Source organism: Entelurus aequoreus, linkage group LG15 (assembly GCF_033978785.1).
Source record: "Entelurus aequoreus isolate RoL-2023_Sb linkage group LG15, RoL_Eaeq_v1.1, whole genome shotgun sequence".
NCBI classification, from domain to species: Eukaryota; Metazoa; Chordata; class Actinopteri; order Syngnathiformes; family Syngnathidae; genus Entelurus; species Entelurus aequoreus.
Window position 1 is genome coordinate 19,048,594 of NC_084745.1, and position 21,256 is coordinate 19,069,849.

At 37.4% G+C, this 21,256-nt stretch overlaps 1 protein-coding gene across 4 annotated transcripts in view; it reads left to right on the plus strand.

Annotated features, from left to right (window-relative positions):
- The window catches only part of apbb1ip (amyloid beta (A4) precursor protein-binding, family B, member 1 interacting protein), a 39,571-nt gene that overhangs the window by 7,945 nt on the left and 10,370 nt on the right, over nt 1-21,256 (plus strand). For 3 of the 4 annotated variants that reach the window (XM_062020987.1, XM_062020986.1, XM_062020988.1), the window contains exons 3-7: nt 8,031-8,090; nt 8,491-8,578; nt 10,367-10,617; nt 14,208-14,285; nt 14,428-14,587. In XM_062020987.1, coding sequence (XP_061876971.1) covers nt 8,031-8,090; nt 8,491-8,578; nt 10,367-10,617; nt 14,208-14,285; nt 14,428-14,587 — 637 coding nt within the window. Of the gene's footprint in view, nt 1-2,693; nt 3,031-8,030; nt 8,091-8,490; nt 8,579-10,366; nt 10,618-14,207; nt 14,286-14,427; nt 14,588-21,256 lie in introns of those variants that run through there. The other variant, XM_062020989.1, reaches the window with a different exon arrangement.

The window sequence follows — 21,256 nt, forward strand, 5'->3', positions numbered from 1 at the left end:
CCCCAAATGATAATAAACACCTCCCAGTCAACTACTAGTAACATCACTATGAGCCCGTTGACCTTCTAGAAATATAAACTGCAGCTCAGCTCACTCGCAGTCCTGGCTTGAGGTGAAGGCTAATTACCTCTCAGTTCCAGCCACATCGACTCCTTCTGAGCGCCTATTTTCAGCTGCTGGGAATATTGTAAACAAGAAAAGAACCAAACATGTAGACATGCTAACCTTTCTTCATTACAACTGTTAGTCACTCACTGGAATGAGTAGAATTGGTTATTGTGTACTGTGTTGGACTGGATGTTTATTTTGCACATTTTAAAAGCAATACTTAATGTTTACAGTGCTCCAGAATATTTAGATTGGCACTTTTTTGTATTGGATGTTTATCTTTATTTTTGCACATTTTAGCAAACAAGCAATACTTTCACTTTTGTTGAAATGTTTACACTGTTGTTACAGAATATTTCGTTTTGCACTTTTTTGTATTGGATGTTTATCTTTATTTTTGCACATTTTAAAGCAAAATAAGCAATACTTTTACTTTTGAAATGCTTATACTATTGCAGAATATTAAGATTTGCACTGGATGTTGACTTTTATATTTGCACATTAAAAAGCAAATAAGCTACTTTTAATTTTGTTAAATGTTAAAAGTTTTAAATGTTTACATTGTTACAGAATATTTAGTCATGTTGTTGTCAATGTTGACTGAGTGGCCATACTTTTTTTTTTTTGTAAATAAAAGCCTTGCCTTTTGAAAAAATGGGCCTACATTTATTTTTTCATCTTCATTTTGAATAGAAAAATAATCGGTAAAAGGAAAAATAATCTATAGATTAATCGAAAAATAATCTACAGATTAACCAATTAATCGAAAAAAAATAATCTATAGATTAATCGATAGAAAAATAATCGTTAGCTGCAGCCTTAGCTCTGTTTTCATCTCATTATTCCACAGTATTCTGGACATCTGTGTTGGTGAATCTGTTGCAATTTGTTCATTGCATTATGGAGAAAGAAGCTGAGCAAGCAAAGAAGAAAGTTGTCGGTGCGAAGGGGATATTTTGCGAGGGAAGTCAGCAACACAACACAGCCGGTGTTTCATTGTTTACATTCCCGAAAGATGCAATCAAGATCGAAGAACTCGGACAACAGAGACTCTAACCAGGAGGACTTTGATTTGGATACACAGACGCGATACCGTGAGTACATAGCTGCGCTTCCAAACATTTGATCACTTGCTATAACTAGCTCGAGCTAGTAGCTAGGAGCTAGCATAACAAACACCTGGGGGGTTTGTTATGCGGGATTCATTTGTGGCATATTAAATATAAGCCTGGTTGTGTTGTGGCTAATAGAGTATATATATGTCTTGTGTTTATTTACTGTTGTAGTCATTCCCAGCTGAATATCAGGTCCCACCCGCGCGCTTCCAAACATTTGATTGCTTGCCCGTACGTGCGTGTCATGTACGTAACTTTGGTTAAATATATAAGCTTTATGAACCTTGGGTTAGGTGAACGGTTGTTTGGGCTGAGTGAGTGTGTGTGTTGTGCAGGTGTTTGAATTGTATTGGCGGGTTTTATATACGGGATCCCGTCCATATAACCCGCTCGAGCTATAACTAGCTCGAGCTAGTAGCTAGGAGCTAGCATAACAAACACATAGGTGTTTTTATGTGGGATTAATTTGTGGCATATTAAATATAAGCCTGGTTGTGTTGTGGCTAATAGAGTATATATATGTCTTGTGTTTATTTACTGTTGTAGTCATCCCCAGCTGAATATCAGGTCACCCCCGGCTCTCACAGCATCTTCCCTATCTGAATCGCTTCCACTCCCCACTAGTCCTTCACTTGCATTTTCCTCATCCACAAATCTTTCCTCCTCGCTCAAATTAATGGGGAAATCGTCGCTTTCTTGGTCCGAATCTCTCTCACTTCTGGCGGTCATCATTGTAAACAATAGGGAACTTTGCGGATATGTTCAATTGACTACGTCACGCTACTTCCGGTAGGGGCAGCCTTTTTTTTATCAGATACCAGAAGTTGCGATCTTTATCGTCGTTGTTTTATACTAAATCCTTTCAGCAAAAATATGGCAATATCGCGAAATGATCAAGTATGACACATAAAATAGATCTGCTATCCCCGTTTAAATAAAAAAAATTCATTTCAGTAGGCCTTTAAATGTGGGTGTAATGTTTGCACTTTAGCGCACATGCTCGTGTTGGACAGGAGAACACAAAGGTGTGTTCTCCTGTCCCACTCCTTAATGTTACATTGCTGTATGTGATATACTGTATTTATATGGCATCTATTACGTCGGACAATGTAAATAGGTAAAAAGTGCACAATAACACTTTTTGGAGACGCACACAAACACAGCTCGTTAGCATTACAACTACAGACACACAAAAAGGTGTGTTCTCAGTAGTAGGGCTTAAAAAAAAATCACTTTTAAATTGTCTAAATTGTGGCACATTTGATATTTACTTAAAATTTAAAAAAATATATGGAACCTGTTTAACACAAATAACATGGTGTGGCCATTCAGGTTGTGTAGCTCCTCTGTGCTGTAAATCAATGTTCCACTAAAGTGAATTATTAACAGCAAAATGCTTATTGATTCACTCGCTCACTCACTCTTATTTGATCTGAAGTCGTCTCAGAGTTTGCTGAGTGTGCTCGGAATCTCCAGGGAGTGTGGTGTTGTGGTGGTGGTGTCGGCGTATTTGTGGGCCCCTGCAGGGGGCTGCCCAGACACGTCACGTTGTGAAAGTGGTGATCAGGAATGCGAACAGCAGGTCTGGACCTGAACTTCCGCATTAAGCAGGAAGAGGTTGTCAAAAGAAAGAAGCAGATGCAGCGCTCGACAACACACCCAAAAAAAATCCTAACGGCTCGTCTTTTGGCTGGATACATTTATTTTTCACTGACGCCAATGTCCACAACGCCTTTTTCGTGACACCTGACGGATACACACACATCCGTTTTCATCATATATACTGTAAATACACACTTTTGGAAAGGTGAGTGTCATCACGTTGTGCTTTTTTGTTAACTTTATTAATACACTAGTGAGGTTTTATTAGGTTGGTGTACAATAAGGCATTTGTGTGTGTGTGTGTGTGTGTGTGTGTGTGTGTGTGTGTGTGTGTGTGTGTGTGTGTGTGTGTGTGTGTGTGTGGACTCTGCTCTCATTCCGAGCTGCTTTATGACTCAATAAGCGGGCCCGTTTATGTTGTACGTTTGATTCAGGTGGTCTACTGCCATGTACTGTATTACTGTATAATGCACTATAGATAGATAGTACTTTATAGTACAGATATAGATATATATAGATAGTACTATACCTACCTTAAAGCATAAAATATAGTTTATTATGAGACATGTGTGAGTGTGTATGTGTGTGTGTGTGTATGTGTTTTAGCTTGTTTCAATCAATGTACAGTAGAGGTATCCTTACTTTTGTACTTTAAAACATGCTAAAACCAATCTAATGTAGTTTAACATACCGGTAACTTAAAATATCTGATCTAAGCTTTGTCTTACAAAACAAATTGGTGACATATCTGAATAATAATTCATATATTTTATTTTGTAAGTATGCTATTGCTAAGGGACATGAAAAAAATAATGAAAAAGGCACCCAGGACTCACTCTGGACACCCCTAATGTCCAGTAAAGCTTAATAGTCGAGCGTATCCTTTCTTTGACAGACAATGGCTGCCGTGCTATGTTGTGTGCTAGATCAGTGGTTCTCAAACTTTTTCACCAAGTACCACATCAGGAAACCCTTGGCTCTCCAAGTACCACCATAACGACCAACATTAAAATACAGTAGCATATTAGGCCTGAATATTAATTTAAAACAAAACAGAGGTTTTATTTAACAAGTAAATTGAATATTTTTGGGGACTGTACCATTACACACAGTTTGATCAGTAACACTGTGTTTGAATATTTACCTTTAAGTTCTTATTTGGCATACCACTTGATGGAGCTTGTGTACCACTATTGGTACCACAGTTTAAGAATCACTGTGCTAGGCTATGCTAGTGTGACCAAATGCACTCTTTTCTTAGGACATATCCTATTTTTATATCCTGTCCTGGTTTTGTTAGAAAGCGTAAAATGACTATCTGAGGGCTATTTTTTATTGAAGTTGGACCTGCTAATATAGTGATCATATTATTTCAAATTTTTGGTTAATTTGTCCCATAGTACTTGGAAAGAAAGTCATTATTTTCTTACAGGCCATTTTTCTAACATCAAAGAGACATTATTTATATCATTGTTTACCACAAATTTAAAAAAAATTCTGAACAATTCAAAGAATATATTCACCCTAAGCTAAGTAGGGGTGTGAATCTTTGGGGACCTAATTATTCGATCTGATTCCGATTCTTGGGGTAATGTTTCGATTCAAACCGATTCTCGCTATGTTTTATTTGGGATAGTATTTATAATGAAACCTTTTCAAAACAGGTTAAAGGTTAGAAAAACTCCTTCTGGTTGCGTGGAGATGGCTTAAAAACCTATTTTTTTAAATTTCTATGAAAAAACCCATTTAAAATATATGATAATTTTTGGGAAAATTATGAATCGATTTAGAATCGGGATGAATAAGAATCAAAACATTTTGTGCACCACTCAAAGGCATGCTCTGTGCTATGCTGTTCTATGTGCTATAATATATGTCAATGTTGGCTTCAGTATATATATTTGCAGCAGGTATGTGCTGCCTGCTTTCCATTTTCATCCATAAATAGTTTCACATGTGTATGATGTAAATGTTATCATGAAGTGGCCCGAGTGCTCTTTTAAAGAAAGAAATAGCAGAAGTGGTTAGTTTTCTGAATGCATGAACTTTTGATATTGTAGAAAAGCTAACACGCCACATATTCCTGGGCTGTGAAATACAGATGGTTGTGCAAACGGGTGTAAAAATGTTTGGTTATGTTTGTACACTTTTCACTTTAAAAGGCATAGTCAAATATCATACATAGGTATTTCCCCCCCACCCCCCAAAAAAAACTGTCATTTGACTGCCTGGGTGTTACCTTCACACATTTTACCCTCCTTTCGCTTTTCTTGACACAATTTCGTATAGTGTTAAAGGCTGACTCACATGACAATGGAAGTTTTTAAGCAGACTGCCGTGCTGATGTTATCATTTCCTTTTAAATTTCAACATTGCAAATTGAGAAGAAATCTGCCACTTCCTCTCCCAAGGCCAAGAAGCGTTGGTGTAAAAGTGGTGACTGCAACGAAAACTTTACATTGCGTGATGTATACCAGGGCCATGTGTTACTCACAGTTTAGTAGGATTTTCTACAAACGGTTTTAGCTTTTATTGCTTTAAAATAAGGTAATTTTTGTTGGGGAAAAATATTTATATTTGTATATTTAAAAATATTTACTGTATTTATAATTACTGTATATATACATTTTATATAAATATCATATATTAATATTTATAAATTTATTTTTATTCATGTTATAAATAATATATAATAATAATAATTATAATGATATAAAATGTTTGTTTTTAAATATACATATATATATATATATATATATATATATATATATATATATATATATATATAATATATATATATATATATATATATATATATATATATAAATAATAATTATAAATAATAATACACATATAATAGATATTATATATATTATATATACATTTTTAAATTGCGCTTATTGATTAAAGGATTTTAAAAATTATCTAATTTTGCGACAATTTTCCCACAGGCCATTGTAAACCTTGATAAAAACCTTTAACTTGATTAAACTAAGCATTCACACAAGTGTAAAAATAATTTAACCACTGTAAACACATAACATAATTTAGAACCTAAAAATTTAATCAAAGAATCACCAATCACTCTTAACAATGAATACTTGGATAAAATACCTTGTTATTGTGTTTTGCAACTTTGGAGCCCTACACAGAAAATACTTAAGAAATGGCACTATGAGGTCTGACATCCTCATATACAGATATCTATTTGCACATATAATACGAACGTGGAGGCACAAAGGGATTCAAATGCGCATAATTTCTTACAGGGCAGTCCGCGGTCCTGTCTTTAAAATCGCTACTTATAAAAACACATCAATTTTGATCTTCTTTTCAGTTTCAGTTTCTGTTATGTTTGTAGCTATTTCTGTAGAAGTCTTGGAACTTTGTGCCATGTCTAAAATATGTTCTTTACATGTTAGCCAGCATTACAGGCACACGGTACGGTAGTAATTATCTCCGCTTTTTTAAACACAATCAGGATTCCTCCAAGAGCCGTGCCAGCAGGTTCAAATATGGTGATAACAGACATCTTTGATTAGGAAACTTGGTTGTCCCTGAGAGTAGTAAGGCACAACTATTAATATTATCATAAAGTCCTCTAATTATCTCCCGGAACTTAATAGTAAATCCAGTGTGTTCCAGCATTAGAAAAAGAAAGTCATGTTCCAGTGAGTCAAGCCTTTTTTAAAAGTCCAAGAAGAGTAGAAGACCACCATGTGGTCCCTGTATTCAATAATGTCTGTGACGGTCTTATGTTGTTATGAATGGAGCATCTTTGGAGGAATCCTGATTGTGTTTAAAAAGCGGAGATAAATACTGCGGTATACCATGTGCCTGTGACGCTGGCCAACATGTAAAAAAAAATACTTAAGACATGGCACAAAGTTCCAAGAATTTTACAGAAATATCTACAAACATATCATCACAAACTGAAACTGGAAAGCGGACCAAAATTGACTGACCGACACCGGAACCAGAAGTAACGATTCTAAGGACAGGATCCTGTAAGAAAATCTGTACTATGATGCGCGATCAAATCCTTTTTTGCCTCCACTTTCACATTAAATGTGCATATGAATATCTGTATATGCAGACATCAGACCTTGTTGTGCCATGTCTAAAAAAAAATTATGTGTAGGGCTCCAAAGACATTTTAGTCAGACACACAGGTATCGTAGTATCCACACTTTTACTTTGAAAATAAAGACTTCCGGCGTCAGACTATGAAAAACCATTCATTTTTGTCTGTTTATCCCTTTTTGTTTACTGTGGACATTCATTTTTCTTTTCAAAACCAAAAAAGAAAAACGCTTATTTTTTCAATGTTCTTTTTTGTATTTTGAAACGAAATTCAAATAAACCCGTTGTTTTTTGATATCTTTTTATGAAAAGAAAATTGAAACACCAAGACATACATTGACATGGTTAGGTTACATATTACACTATTTGTGTTGCTACATACTGTATAAACAAAGTTAAGATGTGGATGTTTTGTTCAGATAGTTTAGCTTATATTAATTGCATAGTTTTTAGTATATTTAATGTACAAAATGTATCAAAGTAACCCCCACATTCTTCAATTTGGAAAAAGTTGGGACTTAAACATTCTGCTATGAAAATGCAGTCTTTCATTCAACAAGACAAAACAAGTCTGCACGGAGAAGACGAGTGAGATGGTAAAGAAAAACAAGCCTGCAGGTTATAAAAAGAAACCAGCTGTAGCGTCACGTCTACCTTTAACCCTGTGATGCGTGATATGTAATATTGTAAAATTGCTTTCCCAAGTCTTTTTCATTTTTATCAATATTACAATATTGAAAAATGATTTTTAAAGCATGATTTGGTGAAATATGCGTTATGGTCCACAGAGGTTCAACAGGCGGGTCGAGGAATTTATGGTTGATTAGACTTTAAAAAAAAATTTTATTTTTTTTTTTAATATTCTTCCTGCAATTCCACTAATTCAAATGTATTATTAGTTTATAAATTACAGTGACATGGCCACCTTACTCAATGTATCTTGCAGGTGTGAAATAAAAACAATAAAGAATAAATAATTTATTACTGTATTATAATAATACTAGCACTAGTTGTCACACGTCTGGTTAGTGACAACTCCATCCCTGCAGCAACACTAACCTAAATGATACACTACGATATATAACTCCATACTTTGTGTATTTTTCTTGCTTGGTTAAACAGATGGAAGACATTGATGCCATGTTCAGTGACCTGCTGGGGGAGATGGACCTCCTGACTCAGGTGAGGTCAAAGTTGATGTTAAGACGCTGTGCTAATACATGATATAATCTCCTTGGATTCAAAACACGCTATGCCGTTGCAGCATAAATAACAAGTGTAGAGGTAGTGAGGGTCAAATGGTAGCTCCAGATAAGACTTTACACCCCCGGGTTTAAAAGAGCACTTTGATGTCCGCTGGAAATCATCACCATCTCACAGGAGGCCTTCATCCATCCGTCCATTTAACGCGGCACACAGGAGCCCTGCTTAGCGCCATACATGGAAACACATGCAAGCGTGCTCTGACAGCTTTTTTCTACATTTCAGCGAGCTTGCAATGTGTTGCTGATTAGCACACACACACCTACGCACACACTTCTTGTAAATGACTTTCTTGAGACTACTTCTCTTCTCCTTGCAGAGTCTTGAACAGGAAGCAGCCCCACCTGCCCCCTTGCCAAACGCTAACCAGGAAGTCAACCTCTCCATCGGCTTCACAGACCTTAACGGTGACGCCATATTTGTTATTGATAACATTGTCAGTCAAACTACACTCTCATTATGACACCGCTCACATTTCAGCAAGTATTTTTGTTTGTTTCGTCTTACGGGATGATACAATAGGAATATACAGGTATTTACTTTAGAGTAGTCAGTGTAGAGCTAGTTTAGCCGTATACATTCAGTATTCTATCCTCTGAAGATGGGTCAACACACTGTTTTAATCTGGGGCTGCATGAGGGCTGCCAGCACTGGGAAGATGTGTTTTTTGAGTATAACTTTACCAGTGGTCAACACACAGACATTATTGTGTGAATGGTTGTTACCACAAGTGAATACATCTCACAGTGAACATATCCAAAATATGTCCAAAGTGTGACTATTTAGTGTTGTTAATGGAATCCTCTATGATGACATCACTGGCGGAGTTGCTGGATGTTAGATACTTAATAATCTTGGAGGTGTGTTTGAACTCATTATCATGTTGGAAAATTGACATGCTTCAAAAGGTCACAGTACATTTTGCTTTCAATGAACCGTATCTCGCCCTGGAATCGGCAGCACTCATGCGGCCTAGACCATGATAATACCACCACCGTGCTCGACTGTTGGCACAATGATCATGGTACCCACTACGGCTGTAATGATATGAAAATGTCATCCCAGTTATCGTGACCTAAATTATCACGGTCAACATTATTATTGCAGTATTGTTGAATGCTCTCAAAAAGTACTTATACGCACTGAAATCTTTTGAGCAAGTTTTTTTTTTTAAATAACTATAAGAAATAGACATACTGTGAGACAACCTACTACTTTGCATGTTTTGTGTTTTTTATGCCCCACTGTTTTAGTCTTAGTATTTTATCTCTTTTAATGGCTAAGCTTTAATCATTTTAAATATTGGTTGGTACAGTAGCACTTGAAGATTTACTTAAATGAAAAATGCATAAAAAATAAAATCTATTATTATTATTTATTATTTCTGGCGGGCGTTGTGGAGTCCTATGTTTAGCGGTCCTTGAACGTACTGTAAAAACACCTCCGTCCTGTATTCCTCTGAATATAGAACGATCACAGAGAGCACAGCTTTTAGGTTCAATTGAATATCTTATTTCCTCAGACAGAAATGTGTTTATATGAGTTGTCGTTTCTTAATTGGGAAATACGTTAATATCTCTTGTTTTCATGTTAGCATTTAAGCTAGCGAGCTGGCGCCAGGTCAGTAAGTTTATCAAAGTGCAGTACCACATTTTTTTTTATCATCTTAATTTAAAATGGCAATACTAACCAACCGTCGGGAGTTTTACTGCGGTTTCCATTAATACCGTTTATTGTTACAATCCTGTTACTAACTTGTGTTGCCATATGCCTGTGTGTTGACACATTTTCAGTACATACTGCTATACGCTGACCACTCTAAAATACATCCACTTCTGCAGTATTATCCTCTGGGAAAACCAAATTGCTTTCAAACGGTGAAGTCCAGTAATGATCCCTCTGAGGTACTTGAGGGTAGTTTGTGCCTTGCAGACACAAATGGATTGCACTTGTGGTTCAGCTCAGAGCACAGACTGGTTTGGCAGTTGTTCAAAGCGTGAGTTCCGATAAAGATTAAAGTCTGTGCACCCGGTCTAATTACTCAGCGTCAGCCTGTGGCTGTTAAGCAAGCAGCGAGTAAGGAATCAGTGAGGTCACACGGTCGTGTTTACTGTTAGAACTTCAGTGTTTGTCGTATCAAGTTTACAGCCCAACTCCTTTACAATCAATGCACATGTGTCCTGTTTCCAAACCAGAGTCCCTCAAAGAGCTGGAGGACAACGACCTGGACGCCCTCATGGCCGACCTAGTGGCCGACCTCAACGCCACCGAGGAGAAACTGGCAGCAGAAATCGAGGGTCTGAAGGCACCGTCGCCGGAGCCCCCGCCTAAGGACTTGGGCACCCGCCCGCCGTCCTCCATCAGTTCCATGAGCAGCAACGTCAGCACACCGACCTCCTCCACCTCCTCACCTTTACCGCCTCCTCAATGTGCTAAACCTTCTATGGTGAGTTCCTTCTAAACGTTTTCAACCCAGCAAAAGCTTCATAAAGTTCATCTGCATTGACTGGAGGAGACATCTAAGTGCATTTTTACGTGCTATTAAAAGTCCAAACCGCAGAACACGTGAAGCCTAAAGAGGAAGTGAAGTCACAACAAGACGGTGATGAGTCTTTCAGAGAGTGCGATCAGATGGAAAAACAGTTGCAATCGCGTATTCATTTCTGCGTTTTTTTTGGAGGGGGTATCAGGATTCTAGGAAAGAGAGAAGCAACAAACAATTTGCAGTCATGTTATTATGGCGGAATATACTGTACATTCAATGACAGTTATTGCTAACTATCCAAATTGCCATTATTAGCTAGCTACACCTAATGTGTGTGCCTGTGTTACGTACGTAAGCCATTACGTGTGAGAGGGCAGGATATATCGCAGGGTTTCCCCCTTAATGTAACTGAATGATGCGCACCGCCATGGCAATGTTATGGCCCCCACACCTTGAAAATAAAAGTTTTTTTTTTATGTGAAAACATATTAAAATTACATAGTTAATGTAACCTCCAGAAGAAATCACACAAAGTCTGACGCTATTTTTAACTTTTGTTCCTGATCTCATGCTCACAAATGGCACAATTGCAGCAGGTTTTAGCTCCCGTGCAAACACTTTTGTCTCCATGCTTCTCCAGACAAACAACACTTCCTCATTTTCTGCCAATCTGCTTTAAAGCACGGACAGTGTGTTTGTGATAATGGGAAAAATTAACAACAAATCAAAACCACACAAACATAAAACATTACCACAATTGGCTGATTGTTACAGTATGAATGAATATACATAGCCTATTTGCGCACTACTGCCTCGTGATCCACCGAAACCTCTTCCACCAAAAAAAGAGTTTGAACACCAGAAAACAGTGCTGCCGAAACTAGATGTAAACAAGATGCACGTGATTGTATGGCGCATAGTTAGCATGTCTGAGATGTCGATGTAACTTTAATGTAGCCCAGATATTTGCAAAAATGTGCAAATATAAAGAGGACCGTGGCGGCTTTTAAGGAGAGAAAGCCCAACTGGAGCAGCAGCGCGAAGTAAGTGTGACGTCTCTTTACGTTGCGGACATCGAGGGACAGAAGAGTCTCTAAACACGACTACCGCCTATAATAACACCAGAAAAAAATGCTAGATTTGTTGATAGTCCTTTTTAATAAAAAAAAAGTCCCTAAACACTTGAAAAAGTACATTGTACAATAAGCAGCAACAATTGAAAATATTGCAAAACAATATAAAAAATAATGTTAATATTAAAAACAGATTGGTTTTTAAATGTATGTTTACATTTGTTTAGCTTTTTGTATTTATTTATTTATTTTTTAAGTACATCATCATTGCAAATTACTCTGTCATGGTGACCACCCCTCCACAATGCCCCTACTGCCACAGGTATCTTGACAATCTAGGGGAAACCCTGTACTGTGTAAAATACATAGAAAAAGTTGGCGCCCTGTAGGCATCCAAATATAGCAAACAGCCCCTTTACCAAGCCATAACATTCTGAACTGTCCTGTTTGCTCTGCAACACGCACACACAGATTGGTGGTCAGAAATCACAAAAATCCTTAACTTTAACCAACCATATTGCTAGAAGAACATCCATCCATCAATTTTCTACCGCTTGTTCCTCACGGGGTAACAAGGGGTGCTGCAGCCTATCCCAGCTGCACTCGGGCGGAAGGCGGGGTACACCCTGGACAAGTCGCCACCTCATTGCAGGGCCAACACAGATAGACAGACAACATTCACACTCACATTCACACACTAAGGTCAATTTAGTTTTGCCAATCAACCTATCACATTTTAAAAAAGTAAAAAAAAAAAACATTGGAAGAAGAGCCGAAGAGAACGCAACAGACAGAGGGAGAAGGAAGAGGGCGAAGGTGGAGGTGGAGGGCTTGTAAGACACGCTTCTGAATGAGAGGTAGCATATTTTCCTCCGCTGTGCAATAAGTCTGCTCTGGCATTTTTTCCAGAAAAGTCCGGTCTCATCACAATTAAAACTTGCTGTGGTACAAAGCCTGCTCCGTCAATTATTCCATACTTGTGAGGGCCATTAATCTACTTCATGCAAATAGTATATTTTTTTAACTCCATAGCAATTCCATTGTCCTTTTCACACTAATTTGTTGTATTTTTGGGACACATATTGAGTTTGAAAATGGACAAAACTTGTCAAAAGGCAAAAAAACACAGAATAAGGGCACACAATGAAGCGCTGAGATTGTGACTCGTAGTGTAGTGGGCAGCAAGTGATGTGGAGGCCTCCGCATTAATTCTGTAGCCCTGCTTTTTGTCTGCAGGCGCGACACAAAATAAAAGATTAAATGAAGCGTTCATATACAGAGACATGGTGCGCACACAGAGGCAAATTTGGCTCAATCGAAAAGTTTGCAAATGGTGGGGCTCGTAAATCGAGGTTCCACTGTACACTGCCCGACCTAAGAACACATTAGATACTCGGAGTGCTCATAAAAATCGATTTAAATGCAAATCACAATTTTAAAAATTCCGATTCTAAATCGATTCACAATTTTCAAGAATCAAATTAAAACAAATTTTTGGGAATTATTGTTTTTAGTTTTTATTATTATTATTTATCATTTATTATGATATTATTGTTATCATTGATATTGTTGCTTCTATTAATCTTTGGTTTTCCTTTTTTAAGTATTGTATTTGTATGTTTTCTAAATTTCTTTGTAAATTTCTATAAAAATATGACAAATATCGTGTTGAATCGATTCTGAATCGAATAGTCACCCCTAAAATTGGAAATAGAAACAGTCAATCACAATTTATTTGTACAACCCTTAATCACAAGTGAGTTGAACTGTGAGTTGCCCAGAGATTCCTACCTCTGTCATACATCACTTACAACAACATAACATCAAGGAGTGGGACAGAAGGACTCAAACATTAGCAACATTAGTCGCATAGCTATGTGCGCTAAAGTGCTAACAAAACACTCACATTTTAAGTTCCGGTTAGCCTATTCGCTGAAGAAAATCTAAATAATCAAGCATTTAGCTCCCACATTTGTAGCAAACTGATAATTGTCGAAACTAATATTGTAAGATCTAAAAAAAAAAAAAGCCTTTTTAAAAATGTTTTTACAAAGCTGTAACTCTGCTCTCGTCCAATGAAATAGATGTCAAATCACATACAACATTAACATTAAAGAGTGGGACAGGAGGACTCAAACTCAAGCAACACTAGCATAGGTATGTGCGCTATAGTGCTAACATTACACTCACGTTTTTAACGGGCACCAAACTAGATTAGCATATTCCCTGAAGAAAATCAAAATAATGAAACGTCTACGTCTGTAGCTGAACTCCAGGCTTTCTTTTGAGATGTGCAGTGAAGCCTGATGAAAGATTGTCACTGTTCTTCTCTCAAATGTGTAGCAAACAAGTGAGGAAGATGATAGATTTGGTGCTTAAAGAGTCTCTAGGGAGACACATTCCTATTAAAACTTTGTTAAAAATGTATTGTTGCATCATAAGTCATCCTCCACTTTACTTTTTGTTTGTTGCCCCCAGGAGGAAATTGAGGCCCAGGTAAAAGCAGACAAAATCAAGATGGCTCTTGAGAAGCTAAAAGAAGCTAAAGTGAAAAAGGTGAGCAGACACTTTGACATAGTTTCATTCGTTAGTGAGTTTTCCTTGCCTCCGTTACAAGCTGCTAACTTTACAATGAACTAAAATGATCACAACTTACTTTTTACGGTTAAGTAACAGAAAGTGTCTTTTACTGCCACAGCTGGTGGTGAAGGTGCGCATGAACGACGGCAGCTCCAAGACGCTGATGGTGGACGAGAGGCAGAGCGTCCGCGAGGTCCTGGACAACCTCTTTGAGAAGACACACTGCGACTGTAACGTGGACTGGAGCTTGTGTGAGACCAACCCGGAGCTGCAACTCGGTGAGTTTTTATTTATTTTTATAATTTGGTTTTTATTGATATCCAGCATCAGAAAAAAAAATAACCAAAAGAAAATAATAATAAATAAATCAAATAAATAATATGAACAGATAATAAATAAATAAATAGAGAACAAAACTATGAACATATAGGGAGTGATCTTTTTTACACAGTGCAATCATTAATATGAGAAAATAAAATCAGGCATATGTGATGTGACATAATTGACCCAGTTTTCCCAGTATGAAGTGAATTTCTCCAATTTGTAATTATTAAATGCTGTTATCTTCACCATTTTATAAATGTCCATTGTGATTTCAATCCATAGTTACAAAGTTGGACTCTCCTGTGATAACCCTTTCCTGGTAATAGTGTTTTTACAGGCCACTAGTAGGACATTCATTAAGTGTTTATCTCTTTTCAGCCAGTCCTGAGGTACATGTCCGAAAAACAAAATCTTACTTTTAAGGGGTATTTCACATTTGAAAATATCCTGTAGAGCGGTGAGTTTTTAAACACAGCACACAAGCAGTAGAATCAGCGGCGGCCATCTTGACGTCTTACATTTGGTAACACACAGTCAGTGGGAAGAGACAAATGATCTCAGTTCTCCCACTGCGCTAAATTTACCGCAGCCATCTATTTGAGCACTTCCCATAACAACGTGATGATTAGGAAGTAAATGTAGCAGAGTGTAAATTCAATATAACTTCATACATAAGGTGTCAGTATTATTTGCTAAGAATACTCTTGAAGTCATCCTATATTCTTCTGGTGAAGCAGGAGTACATCATTACAGCAAATGTTTTAGTTGACTAACGTTTTTGCTCCTTTACCATTCAGCTTCTAACATGTGGCTTGTACTCGCAGGTGATTAAGTATTTTTGGTTGTCATAAAATCTGTAGTGTTCCTGCACCAATAGATTGAGCTTTCACCCACAATTTTTTTTTGTAATTTCGATCGTTTGCTATTAATCAAAATTCATTTGCACAATTGACCAGATTTTTTACAAAGTAAATATAAAAAGGAGCAAACTGGCCGATTTAAGGGATATTTTTCCTTTAAACTTTGCTTAAAAACTAATTACGTACGTTCAATATGTTACCAGTTTTTCCAAATTATAATTATTTTAAAAACAGGATACAGGAGGTCTTGTAAGGTCCTAAAGCAAGAAAAGCGCTGCTTCAATATAGCAAAATGAAACGGCTGTGGGGGCCCAAACTCTGCCATTCTTTGGTCTCTGTAGGCGTGTTGTCCTGAACTGTGACACCATGTCATGTTAATGAGGAACTGAGCTTGTTCTTCTTTTGTTTCACGGCGGTTGCAAGCGAATTTAGTGCATTACCTCTCTCCCAGATGTGGATTGTGACTTTATGGCTAACTGGTAAAGTTTGACATAATATATATATATATATATATATGTATATGTATATGTATATATATATGTATATGTGTATGTATGTCAATGTGTATATGCGTGTGTATATACATATTTGTATATGTGTGTGTGTATATATGTGCATATGTGTTTATTTCAGCCGTCTCATCTCAACACACTTAAGCAGCTCTTGTGACACAGACACATCACGTGACCTATGGTGGCCTAGGATGGACAAACAAGGCAATCTCACAAGACCACAACTCTTATTTTCTGACATTCCCACAGTAAATTAACTAGTTTCTTTAGCTGCCTGAAATTTTATTCATAACTTGGTATTTACTGTACCCATTTTAAACAACTGAGATGGTGTAAAATACAATCTATTTAAGATGTCAAATTGACTCAGCTTACTTTTAATGCAGGCGTCAAATGATGCAATTGTGCCTTTTTCTAAAATATTTAAAATCAGTCATCCATTTCTGAACACACACACAATTTGCATTCCTAGTATGATGTTTGTTTATTATTCCATGAGCTTTTTAACACATTTTTCAAATGTATCCTGATTAAAAATATATCCCCACAGTTTGTGGCTATTATAAGTCATATTTCCAGAGGATATGCATTTTTACAGCGTGTTTTAAAGAGATAACATTTAAAAAATGACTTCTCTGTATATCATATTGATCTACTAATTCTTATTTAGAAGGCTTTGTGGGCGGAAAAGAGGCGCTCCCATTGACTCTTTTGTTAGAATTAGAATAGTTGGGATTTACAACTTGGAATACATAAAAAAATATATATATATTCTTGTTTTGTATAAGAAATTGTGAATGATTGGCAAATTAAAAAAAAAAAAAGAAGTTCAGATGCTGTGGCAAAACCGATAATATTAATACAAGTCGGGAAAATGCAAATTTCAGCAAATGTTGCTGGCTGGCTAACTTTTCAAAACCTGGTTAATGCTTGCTGATGGTAAACCCAGAAAGGCGTTCTGCAGCGTGTGCAAAAAGACTCCAAACTTTGCTCAATGGGCTTAAATGCTGTGAAGTCACACATGCTATTAGCTAATCACAAGCCGGCCATTAAAGACATCCTATCCCATACAGCCTGTACAAGTTGCCACCTCAACACAGATAGACAACATTCACACCCACATTCACACACTACTATTCAAGACTATCATTGTAAAATTCTTACAACTGTGTGCATACACACAGTTGTAAGCTTTTGACTATATATAACAACTATCTGCAGTAGGACATTGCATTAAAACATTTTTAAGAGGCATTAAAACGCATTACATTCGATTTGCTGATAACAGTAGAAACCCTGGGTTAGAACTGAAGTTTAACAATATATTCTGCAAATCAGGACTCAGTACAAACAATAGCAATACAAGCGCTGGAGTGGGCCGAGCTATGTAAAGGTTGGACCAATCTCTAAAATGGTCGCCCGTCTCTCATGCTTTTGTCCTCGTTTGTCACGCTTTGGCAGGAATCGAAACTGAAAGTTAACTTGATTTGTGTGTGCCTAACGCACACATTCTCCAGGTTTGTGCCAGTGACGTGCGGTGAGGTTAATGTCTGGTGAGGCACGACTGCATCATCACAGTCAGATTTACAAACACATGAACCTGCAGTGCAGGTGTACCTAATGTTGTGTCCCTGCGGTCGTTCGCGGCTCCTCCAGCGCGAGCATTGTTGTTTTTGCACTTTTTGGCTTCTTGTTAAATGACTTTTTTTGGGTGGATTCGGTCTTGCACGTGGAGGGTTTGGGTGTGGGCTTTGGTTGGTGTGGCCGCGGCGCTCCCGTCGGGCGGTGCATTCTGCGGCGGAGGTGCTTGGCACCAGGAGGCGGGGTTATGAGACGAGCATCACACAGTATGTCTTCGCAGCAGAGTGTTATGAATGCTCAGCACTAAAAATATGTTACACACATACAGTTGTTGACAAAATACACTGTACATTATATACCTCAGCTAACTAAACTATGGAAATGTATAATATAATTCATATAGCAATACAGTCTCACTGCACAGCATGCCAGCAGTTAGCCGAGTCATTGCGCACAATCCATGTTGAGGCACAACGCAGTGACGTGCCTCAACCGTCTCTTCTCAGTATTTGAACGGCAAATGTGAAAATAAAAATTATCTAAAAGTGGTGAAGTTAAATGGAAAATAACTTTAGTATAATCACTGGATACATATAACAATTTAATTTTTTTTTTAAATTTTTTTTTTATTTCCATGATGGCAGGTGAGGCCGTGCCTCCCCTGCCTCTAGTGACGGCACGCCACTGGTTTGTGCTTCATGACGCCATTAATATGTGTGAGTGCATAGCTAAAAACACTGTGTTGATCTTTTAAGAGCAGAACCAATGCCAAAGCTGGCCATTTCTAAGGCCTTCCGTTTTGTCCAAATATGTAGAATATTCCCTTAACAATAGTAACATTTATAACTATATATAATATAATTAGCTTAGAGGTGAGCTAACATTGCGTCAATGTTTTGTTTTTGTTTCTGCCAAAACATTACATAGAAAATATTTGTTGAAAATAAGTATTTTTAAACATACTTGGCCAACAAAGCTGATTCTGATTCTGTTAAAAGTAGCGAAGCTCACCTATTGTATGGAATGCTGCATCTTCAATGTCTAGTGGTTGGTGGTTTGAGTCACGGAGGCTTTCTTCAAGTCCAGGAAAGTAAAGATGAATGACATTTAATCTCCATCAACACACAGTTAACATCCCACTAGCTTCACCTTCAAAGCCATGTGTTCCCCATGCACGCCGCCATGTGTGCCTCAGAGGCCTGCCTTCCTTCTCCCGATAGCGTTTAAATCGCCTTAATAACGCTGCACCCCTGCTAGCAATTTAGCTAACAATTTATCTCCTGCCAGCTTGTGCTGCTAACCTCTAATTGCTGAAGTGCAGTCAAACGTGTACGGTGACATGATGGACGTCTACGGTGCAAAGTGTTTTGTGAATGTGTGTGCGAGAGGGGAAGTGAAGGTCTTTAATGGCTTTTGGGGAGATTTAGTGTTGTTTAAAAGTCCTTTCTGCAAACATGGAAGTTTGTACTTTTTGGAGGTCTTCCCACATAGTTTCAGCTGGTTTGGAATAGACAATAGTGCAACTGTAAAGCACACACAGGGTATAACGCATGATTGAATGCCAGGGGTGCCCCAATACGACCTTTCCACTTTCACACGATACCGATATTGGAGCCTTGAGTGTACAGGCCGAGGCAATATCAGCAGTAATCATAGTACATACTTTTATTATTTTGTAGTGTAGAATGTTAGAAAAGGTTTAATCAAGTGAAATTATTCAGAACTATGGTAATGTAGCTGTGAAAACACTAACCTTAGGGCAGATTTATGATTTTAAGTGGATTGTTAATTTGTATACTTTTAGATTTCCTTCGAGTCAGACAATATTTTCGGTATAATGCATGAACTGTTTACCTGACATGTTTTGGCTGTTTTAGAGAAACAGGCAGGAAATTCAACACAAGAAAATAAGACCATCGAAATAACCACCAGAAGATTCACAAGAAGCTTAAAATAAAGATCTAAGCAGGACATTTTTAAATCGGCCATCAGATCATTGCAAAATAAACAACCGCATAATTGTTCTGTATATAAACATTTATTTATATAGTGTGTGTGTGTGTGTATGTATATATATATACACACACACACACACACACACACACATATATACTGTGTATGTGTGTGTATATATATATATATATATATACACACGTGTGTGTGTGTATTATTATGCACACACATACATATGTATATACACTACCGTTCAAAAGTTTGGGGTCACATTGAAATGTCCTTATTTTTGAAGGAAAAGCACTGTACTTTTCAATGAAGATAACTTTAAACTAGTCTTAACTTTAAAGAAATACACTCTATACATTGCTAATGTGGTAAATGACTATTCTAGCTGCAAATGTCTGGTTTTTGGTGCAATATCTACATAGGTGTATAGAGACCCATTTCCAGCAACTATCACTCCAGTGTTCTATTGGTACAATGTGTTTGCTCATTGGCTCAGAAGGCTAATTGATGATTAGAAAACCCTTGTGCAATCATGTTCACACATCTGAAAACAGTTTAGCTCGTTACAGAAGCTACAAAACTGACCTTCCTTTGAGCAGATTGAGTTTCTGGAGCATCACATTTGTGGGGTCAATTAAACGCTCAAAATGGCCAGAAAAAGAGAACTTTCATCTGAAACTCGACAGTCTATTCTTGTTCTTAGAAATGAAGGCTATTCCACAAAATTGTTTGGGTGACCCCAAACTTTTGAACGGTAGTGTATGTAATAAAAAAAAAAGGTGAAATAACTGAAAACATGTCTTGTATTCTAGTAAAATAAGCCCTAGCCTCTGTGCCACTGTGCTGCCCACAACTAAGTCAATTGACCAAAATTGACTTAGTTAAGCAGTGGCACAATCAATCATGTCATTTTAAAACAGAAAGTGCAAGATTGTCAGAGTCATTTTAAAACTAGCTATGAGTGCACTTTTGTGCATGAGGTCACTAAGATGACATATCAAAACAACACTGCACTTTTTGTACAGAACACCACTACAATATTTTAAAACAAATAAAGTGCACTTTTGTGCATGATGTCACACAAGATATTTCAATAACTGTCAAATAAAAATGAACTGCATAATAGGAAATCAAATAGTGTATGTCCTTCGCTATGTGGTAGGTTACTGCGGATGTTATCTCCTTCTGTTGTTGACTATTTTTTTCATACGGTGCTGATCTGAAAATGGTTGCCTCTGCATTTTGTTGGTGTGGCACCAAACAGAGATGTTGACATGCGGAGTTTCAAGCACTCTTCATTCTCTAGCAGGTGACTTTTCAAATGATGCTACATATTAGCAGTAATGCTACTTTTTGTAGCAACGCTTTTGCCCCACACTAGACAAATTACGGTTATCTGTTCGACATCTTTCCACTTGAAGCCAAACCACCGCCGTTTTTCTTGGGAATTAATTATTCCTTCATTTTTTACCAGATTCGCACCTTCTTTCTCTCGTATTACCACTCGCACCACAACTAACGTTACCCATGCTGCTACCTCTCTGCGCCGCGAGGGCGTATACGTATGTGACGTATGTAAGAAGGTGCGCTTGTTTTATCTCTCTGTGAGAAGGAGAGACTAGACAGAGTGAGAAGAGCCTGCAGTGTAATGCCCGCAGCTAAAAACAACTGCGTGAGAACGTATACTTGAATATCACGATATAGTCAT